This window comes from Camelina sativa, chromosome 14, assembly GCF_000633955.1.
Source record: "Camelina sativa cultivar DH55 chromosome 14, Cs, whole genome shotgun sequence".
Lineage (NCBI taxonomy): Eukaryota > Viridiplantae > Streptophyta > Magnoliopsida > Brassicales > Brassicaceae > Camelina > Camelina sativa.
The window spans coordinates 17,036,231-17,044,911 of NC_025698.1; the positions used below are offsets into that span (position 1 = coordinate 17,036,231).

General features: G+C 36.0%; 2 protein-coding genes across 2 annotated transcripts; both read right to left on the bottom strand.

Moving 5' to 3' along the window:
• LOC104741769 (rop guanine nucleotide exchange factor 14-like) lies at nt 9-4,487 on the bottom strand. The gene is made up of 8 exons (XM_010462682.2): nt 4,253-4,487; nt 3,272-3,507; nt 1,778-2,176; nt 1,512-1,666; nt 1,352-1,426; nt 999-1,268; nt 564-914; nt 9-471 (listed from the first exon to the last, which is right to left on the bottom strand). Exons 2-8 carry the CDS (start codon nt 3,345-3,347, stop codon nt 118-120), a joined length of 1,680 nt encoding a protein of 559 aa, XP_010460984.1. The 5' UTR covers nt 3,348-3,507; nt 4,253-4,487; the 3' UTR covers nt 9-117.
• Nucleotides 4,792-7,404, bottom strand: LOC104741770 (bystin-like). The gene is made up of 11 exons (XM_010462683.2): nt 7,196-7,404; nt 6,878-7,102; nt 6,630-6,756; nt 6,481-6,532; nt 6,053-6,380; nt 5,848-5,927; nt 5,710-5,757; nt 5,445-5,591; nt 5,286-5,358; nt 5,129-5,204; nt 4,792-5,032 (listed from the first exon to the last, which is right to left on the bottom strand). Exons 1-11 carry the CDS (start codon nt 7,310-7,312, stop codon nt 4,968-4,970), a joined length of 1,338 nt encoding a protein of 445 aa, XP_010460985.1. The 5' UTR covers nt 7,313-7,404; the 3' UTR covers nt 4,792-4,967.

Consider the following 8,681-nt stretch of genomic DNA (forward strand, 5'->3'; position numbering starts at 1 on the left):
TACTTCAACTGCATGTTGTTAATACATTTACAATATCTCAGGCTTCATAATTTAAAACCCTCAAAAGTAAAGGAGAAGCTTCAGGTGGCACGCATCAAACTACGGAGACCTTCTAAATCAAGGAGAAGCATCAGAAGGCACTTTACTCAGACACCAGAGTCTACTGCTTCTACTTGGAGTTGTATTCACTGAACTGGCCTTAGCATCGGCAAACAAAAAATCTAAACCAGTCTCTGTCCCATCAGCTTTGTTCATGTCTTCTGTTAAAGAATGCCTTACACGGGACGAAAGCAAAGGCCTCTCAGGTGTTCTGTAAGGGTCACGGGAGTTAAGGAAGCAACTCGGTGGCGCAGGAGAGTTGGGGTTGCTTAAAGAATCTTCTTTCAAGATTTCTCCCATTCTTGAAAGAATCCTGAATGCTAGATTCGCAAGTGTTCGGGAATATGCCTCAAGAACCGCATGACCAATGTCCTGTAATAGAAAAGGATGAGATGTTTCAGGATATGCCGATATGGGAGTAAGAAAGAGATATGAAGATGTAAGTAGTTCTGTTTATGTTTTACCTTGCCATATTGGATCTTTGTGGCATCAAGAAACGAGTGAGGGAGATTAGGGTATTTGGTTTTGATCTGATTTCTAAGCGCTTCAGCTCGGTTCAAGATTGACTCATTGCGACTAATTTCAGACGTTGGATCTTTAGAAAATGACCAAGCTGCTCGTACAGGGGATTTACCGTTGCTGCCCTGTTCTGTAATCTTTTCTTTCCATGCAAATATAGCAGATTCTAACCTGTTAACTGTCTCGAGGGCTGCATGTTCGGTTCCCAGCTTGAGAGATATCAAGATTTCATCAACTGTGGCAGATTCCACAGCTAACATCTTGTACAGTTCATCACCGAGGCTGTTCTTTCCAGACTGTTACAACACAAGATTTTACAACATAGTTGTTACACACTACACTGTTGTATGTTTATGATTATTTCAAAGAGTAAAGCTTACTTTGGGTATTGCTTCCTTGATGACATCAGGTACTGGCATTTCAAGAAGAACGTTTTCATTAATGGCTTTTGTAGCTTTGAAGACTTGATATACAACTTTTCCCTTGTCAAGCAATTTCTTCCTTCCTGAGTTAGAGAGCCCTGGTTTTGGGACTTGTGGCGATGGGAGCCACCATCTCTTGCTCTCGCTTGTACTCTTGTTCTTTCCCTCAGCTCTACTACCAATCTCAGAATACCAAAACTCTGTGTTCACCATAGAATCCAGTGTCTCCTGCAGAGATTGCAATGCAAGTTTATCCAGATCAGTAAAAAAGAAGAACAAGGAAAGACAAGACTTAAGAGATAATGGCTTACGATTAGCATGGAGTCCAACTTCTGAAGAGCTGGGAGATTCATATGGATGTCCGCACGGGCTTTTGGGGTCATTATCTGTTCAAACAAGGATTCAGTTCACTTTCTTCCTCAGGAGTATAGCTACTTTTTAAAAACTCTAGATAACATCTTTGATGCTTACCTCAAGGGATCTTCCATTGGCATCATTTTGCTTAGAAGGGACTAACTCAATCATGTAGTTAGTTGGAGAAAGTAACCAATCCATTTCCCTTCTCCATTTCTGTTTCTTCTCTTCACACAATGGTTCCAGTTTCCAGAGCTCGCCAAAAATAGACGCTGCAAATTCAAGAAACTTAGTAGTCATCCAGAGACATTTCACACAAATTAACCTCAGAATATATCAAAAGAACAAAAAGCTTAAAATGCTAGTAAAATAGTAGAACATACTAGCAAGATGTGTTACAGCATTTGACAAAGCCAAAGCTACTTGGATACCCTTACATCCTCCTGTGACATCTTCGCCGAGCAACAGCTTAGAAAACCTCTCCTTCATTGCGTCCACATCCAAATTACAGTAGGCATAACCTGGTTTCTTTTTCTCCTTAGCATCAAAATGTTGAGATCTTCCAGATAAGCTCAAACCATCGCAACTGTGTTCATCATTCTTCATCGGTAACCATTTTGAAGAAAAAGAACTGGAGGCATCTTTGCTTGATGAACAGCTAGAAAACGCATCATCATCCAACGAATTAGTAAGGCATCCATCTCCTCGACTTGTTCCACTCTCTTCTTCATATGATTGGTAGTTGATAATACAAGTTTCCAAGCCATCGTATGTAATCATTCCTGAAAAGAAAAGCGTACATTAGCATATTATACTTTTACCCTTCTTTTATACTGTAGACTACAGTGTGGTATAAGACATCAAAACTTGCACAAGATTTGACAAAGGAAGGAAAATAAAAAAAAAGGAAAATAATTAAGAACTCTCCACCTCACACATCTACTTGTTGTCTCACTCTCATCAAATGAGAATCAAGAAAATGGTATCACGGACACGTTACTTATGGAAAGACTAGTGTTCTACAAAGAGAAAACTAATGATAAAAAAAGGGAATAAAAGTCGTTGTGTTCGTCGAGTCTTTAATAGCTAAAGTCAAAACTTTTGCTAACCCAAGAAACTTGCTAAACTTGTTTTTTTTTTCAAATGCTTCCATTCTCAAAAGCAAATGTATAAAAAACAATTTCGAGTTAGTATCCCCATGTGGTGAAAATTCCAAAAGGACCCACCACGAAGACTTATATTTAACCATTTCTTTCAAATGTTCAAAAGAGCATTGTTTAATCAAGCACCAGTGATTTGATTTAATAATGGTATCTACTCCTTGAAAAATGAAAAAAAAAAAACTGACAATTTGAAAATATTTCAAAGAGGATATGTTTAAGTCTTAATAACACCATGTGAAACCAATTAAACTACCTACTCTTGGCCGTTTCTGAATTAATATAGCATAGAGGACCCTCAACTACTAATACTAAACCCCACATCCCTAAGAAACAGGGTTTGGTTTAGACTTTAGATAGAGGTCAATGAACCATCACGTAAAATGCTCTCGGGTCATATTAAATTGAGGCATTGATGTCTCGTGGGAAAGCTACAGTCTTCACGCCCTTATTTATTACATGAATGACCAGGGTTGGTGTAGGATCCTTTAAGGGTCTAAATATTGGTTGGTCCCATACCACAAAACCTAAACCGGTGACAAGACTATTATAGTGACCCATTCACTTTTTATTTGAAACTATAACCCTAACAGTTATAGTCTAAATATTCCATATCATTATGCCCATAAATGAACGAAAAAGCTACAGATGGAGACTTTAAGTAAGTATCATTAACAATACAGGAAGAGAGATTGGTTAAAGTTTAGTAGTACTTACTATCTTGTTCATCGAAATCGATGCTAATCTCCCTCTCACTACTACAGCAAGCCAACCTTCTTCTCATCAGCATCATCCTTCCTTCTTTTTCTTCTTCTTCTCTTTTTGTGATTCTTTGTTAGACTTTAGACCAAAGGGAACAAAAGCTAATTTCCTTTTGCGTCTTTATTGCCAAAAAAACAAGTTTCACTCCTTCTTAATCAGGTGATATTAAATATACCAACCATCTTCTGTCCCTGCATAATAAATACATTACAGATTTTTACAGTCTAGTCAATAGAAAATAAAGTTAACTCATAAAGGTAAAGAAAGCTAACAGCAAAACAAAATGGTAGTGGCTTTATCATCATCTAAATGGAAACAGAAGTAATAAACAATGATTTTTACATTTGTTCTTGATTACTAATTACTAATTACCAAGAATCTATCTGCAGGACAAGCACAATGCAACCAATGGGACAATGGAAGAAGACAAATCACGCACTCCATTTCAGAATATAAAAAATTAATCAAGATACAAAGAGACAAAAAGGAAGGATTTTTTCACTGTACAATGAAGATAAGGCAAAACAAAAACTGGAACCGAGTTGTAGTTGTAATTTTTTTTTACTAATCAGCTTTTTAATTTTCTGTGGGGTTAACTATTTCAACTTTTAAGGAAAGGATTAAAAAGGCCGTAATGATGTAAAAAAAAAAGCTTTTTACTAAAAAAGGCAACATCTATAATTTAATTTCCCAAATTATTTAACTAATCTCAAAACATCTTTAAAAACATAACTAAGTACAAAGAGACAAGACCTAAAAACGTAGAATTAACTGCGAGACCTGAGATCGAAATCTAAAGACAGGAGATGTAAGAAGATTCCTTGTTTGTCAACTATAACCCTAACATGGATTTTGACTGATATATATAGAACAACAAGACCTGGAACTACACTAAGAAGAACATGAGATAGATTATGAAGGAATTTGAACACAAACCTCAAAAATCTACAGAGATTGTTCACCAGAAGAACTGAAGAAGACTTGACTGTTGTAATAACTACAGAAACAACCACATTCGTCCGTACAGCAAATATGATGTAATAACTGAGATAAATCCGAAAAAAGAATTGATCGATCCAGGAGGAAGAAGAACAAGAACAAGAAGTAGTAGCAGAGGAATGGGTGAGAGATAGAGAGAGAGCTGATGAGAGCACTGAGAACATTTATTGTGGAGGAATATTTTTGTTGACGATTGAAATATTTTTATTTTATTTTATTGTTTTTAAAATTTAGAGATGCTGCTAAACCAACAAATTATAACAGCCGTATGATCTTCATTGAGCTGATTATATGAATATAGACGGTCACGATTTAACTAAAGGGTTTGATTTGACAAGAGAGAAAATAAAGTGGCTGATTTACAAATTTTTCAAAAACCCGGCCAACGATTGGCGCCGCTGGTGAGAGACAAAATACAATTAACAAAAATCTTTTGAAATTCGTGCAAAATGAGAATATTTTAATAATCACATCAATAAATGTCGTCTACTAGATTCTTTATATCAAAAAGATGAATTAAACCAAACCCATGTTTAAAAGATACACTATCATCATGTAACAAAAATATTCAAACTCTCACTTAAATAAGAAATACAACAACCATGACAAAACTGGGGATTCCCAAACAAGATGAATCATCAATTCATCATCATCAGTCCTCTTCCATTGGTACTTCAGGAATGTCAAACCTGTCTTCTTTAGCTGGTACTGGGACAAGTGAGTTGCTGTCAAGGAGATCAAATAACATAACTTGGATTCCATAATCACATATATTAAAAAGTAAATTTTCATAGAGAATTTAGAAAAGGATATAATTATCCAACATAGGATCTTCTTTCTCTCCACGGTTTCTGCTACCCTTAAGCTCTCTCTGAATCTCAGGAGTTACCTACAATTGACATTGAAAAAGCCGAATAAGTAGTGATCTACAAAACATACTTTTCACTTTTCTAAAGCTAGAAAGCCTTACAAGATGATGCTTTTGCCTCTGGAGGAGAGTTTGGAGATGTTCTTTGTCTTCCTTTAGTATTTCATACTTGTACCTGCACATCGGTTCAAACATGAGTTTACAAAATAACTTCACAGTTTTTGTTTGATTTCTCATACATTTCGTAAGAAGAAGGATTACCGTTGCACAAATGTAAGAAGAGACTGGTGCCAAATCACAGGCATAACTCTTATATCATCTACAAATCTCATGAAGTGAGCAACCAATGCATCAAGTACTCGGTACGGCATACAATATTTCTTCTCCAAAAGAACTTTTATAAAGTAACTGCGTGAATAAAAAACTTATCAGCACATTTTTTACAACTATTACATTAAATGGGAGAAGGTGATCTTACTATCTGACTCTCTCTGTTATAAAAGTCAAAAGATTAGTACACGTTTACCTTGTTGTGCCACAGTAATCCATCTCAGCCAGCTTGTGCAAGGCAACACTGCAATACAAGTCAAGATATTTAAAATATGCAACGAATAATCTGAAAATTGTGGAAGATGTTCTATTAATGAAATCTTTGTAAGCGTACCATGAGTGGAGCATAGGGATCGAACACTTTTCAATAATGCTCCCTATAATTACAGCTTCTCTGAGATTGCATGTCCCCGACTGAATGAACAAATAAATACCCAAGGAACTAGTAAGAAAACAGTCACATTCTGATGATAGATTGCTCAAGAAAACATTACTGTAAACAAGTTGGTGTTAATTCTGGAGGAGAAATATAAATATACCTTACAAAGAGGGAATAGTATCCCTTGATTGAAGGCACTAGGCTTGAACAGGGACTTCTTTAAAGACTGGTACAGAGAAAAATGCAGCTTCTTGTGCTTCCTAATATCCTCTCTCACTCGCGGAAGTAAAACATAGTTATAAAACCGTCGAACTTGTGTGTCTTTCAAGTTGGAAGCAAAGATTCTTGTGGCTTGATACAAAGCGTTAGGTGACCATTTCTCTGGCTCGGTCAAGTATAATATATCTTCCCAGTGTTCCATTGAAGTAATAAGCTTAAATGCCTTGGGAATTTTCCCAACTGTATACTCACTCATAAACTTGCCAACACTGCATTAAGATCATCTCAGAAACATGAGAACCGCTTCAAAAAATAAGTTGAAAACTCTACTGATCTTGCGGTGGGAAGTAGAAAGAAACAAAACATTACCCTTTATATAATTTAGTTATGGCAGGATCCATTTTAGGATCAGGACGCTCCTCTGTAACAACAAGTTATGAGCTTTACAAATGGGCAAAGAAGTACAAAATCATCAAACAAAAGCTGCAGAAGCATTAAACACACAAATCTGTATCTACCTTCAGCTAAATCAGCATCACTATCTTTGATTTTCTTGATAATGATATCAGCGAGAGTACGCTGAGGAGGAGCATTCTTATTTAAGAATGACTCAAACAACTTCTCATCTTCCTCATTGATCTCCTCCTGAATCCAAGTTACATCAAAATATATCAAAAACAGAATCAATGAAGCCCCTCCAAGTTCTAAGCATTTTCAATCTAAAGCCATCCATGAATTAATGCTAATATAGAATCAATACACTCACTTGTTTATCGAATTGGCTCTGAGTATCAAAGTTTCCATCAAATTCATCAATATCATCTGCTTCTTCTTCCTCCAGAACTCTCTTCTCCTCTCCCGCAGTAGCAGCGCCAGCAACAGCAAAAGCGGCGCTGCGAAGGTTTCTCTCGTAGTTCTCTTCATCTGCAACCTCCTTTTGCTGGGCAAGAGCTTGCTTCATGATCTTCGAGCTCATACCAGCTTCAATCAACTGAAATAATCACCACAACCACAATCAATTGAGTATTCTAAAAGCATGAATTTGAAAAAATGAGGAGACACATGAACGAACTGCTGATTTCACCTTTTCTTGCTTCTGATGGGTTTTAGGAACCTTTGATCGTTTCCTGGAAGAAGCAACGGAGGCGTCATCGGAGATAAAAGGCTGAGTGTTGACAATTCGATCTCGCTTCTTCGCCATTGTTGTTGAAAGAACGAAACGATGTTACCACAGGGCGGCAGATGAGAAAGAGAAGCAACTGAAAGAAGAAAAAACAAAAACAAAAACAAAAACAAAAAAAACCTAAAATCTTTTTGTTAAAACCCTAATTGAACATTTTTGTAAAGAAAACAAAACTTTTTTTGAAGGACAATGTTTTTAACACCCATGGACCTTGATTCAGCCCATACGGCCCAATTGTTGTTTAGACTTTGTTTTTTTCTGCAAAAAAAAAAACCTTCTGAATTTATAGTTTTTTTAAGTGTACCCTTTACTTCATAAAAATTGTAATCAACTCTATGAAATATAATTTAATCCACAATATAACCATCAGTCACAAACTCACAACTTTGGTTTTTTTTTTTTAAAAATTGATAAATACTATAATACAAATAGAAATTCTCGGGATGAGGACCTAAATCTCTACTCTTATATTCTAAAAAAATTAGTGACTATACAAGTTTTTTCGAAAATTCACAAAAGATATATTGCAAATGAAATATAACTTCATAAGTTTGATCTGCGTTTCTTACAAAACATATTATTTGGAGGGCTCTTTTGCATAAAACCCTAAGACTCTTTCTAATTATGGTCTTCTTTTCCATTAAAGAAGATCAGAAAATGTGCCCTGATCCGTTTCTGAGCAGTGAAAGTGTTATACGACCTATACCTTTATATGTTGGGTGGATGGACCATGGGTCTTGGATAATAGAGCAATTGAACAAGTAGGCAACTCCAACATAATATTGACTTATGTATATATAAGTTTATTATGGTGTATTAAATATAATAGAGTCTCCTTTAGCTCATTATCCTTATACATGTGTATAGAGTATAAATACTCCTTGTATGACCATTTAGTTCATTAATGAAAAATATCTTTTATCAAAGTTAATATGGTATCAGAGCAAAATTAATTTTCTCATTCGTTCTTCCGTATAACAAACTTTTCAAACGCCATTGATGGCGATCTTGAGCTTTTCCTTCGTTCTCATCTTTGATTCGAGCTTTTCTCTCTTCGATTAAGCTTGTTTCTGTCTTTCTCTTTGTTTCAAATCTCTGTTTCCGAAGCTCCGATTCTGTTATTTTCCGATGAGCGCTTCAAATCTTCAGATTCTCTCGTCTTTTGTTGTGAATCTTGTTGCGATCGTCTTAGTTCGATGCTCTTCGTTTATTACCCGGATCGTATTGGGTTTGATTGTTTTCCTTTTACTTTATTGAGCTTGGGTTGTTGCCTCCTATCGCACAGTCTAATTCCTCAGATCTGAATCATGGTTCCTCCGGTTTCAAATTCTTTGCCGACGGATCAATATGAGAACCCTTTCTTCTTGCATAACTCATATCATGCGGG

Excerpts from the sequence above, each read along its gene's own strand:
- LOC104741769 (XM_010462682.2), bottom strand. The coding sequence starts at position 3,347 with ATGATGCTGATGAGAAGAAGGTTGGCTTGCTGTAGTAGTGAGAGGGAG. Across the intron at positions 1,667-1,777 it reads TGCTGTAACACATCTTGCTA|CGTCTATTTTTGGCGAGCTC; the intron begins GTATGTTCTACT and ends TTGAATTTGCAG. Across the intron at positions 1,427-1,511 it reads CCAATGGAAGATCCCTTGAG|ATAATGACCCCAAAAGCCCG; the intron begins GTAAGCATCAAA and ends TTGTTTGAACAG.
- LOC104741770 (XM_010462683.2), bottom strand. The coding sequence starts at position 7,312 with ATGGCGAAGAAGCGAGATCGAATTGTCAACACTCAGCCTTTTATCTCC. Across the intron at positions 6,533-6,629 it reads TGATGCTGATTTAGCTGAAG|AGGAGCGTCCTGATCCTAAA; the intron begins GTAGATACAGAT and ends TTGTTGTTACAG. Across the intron at positions 5,758-5,847 it reads ATCCCTATGCTCCACTCATG|TGTTGCCTTGCACAAGCTGG; the intron begins GTACGCTTACAA and ends CTTGTATTGCAG.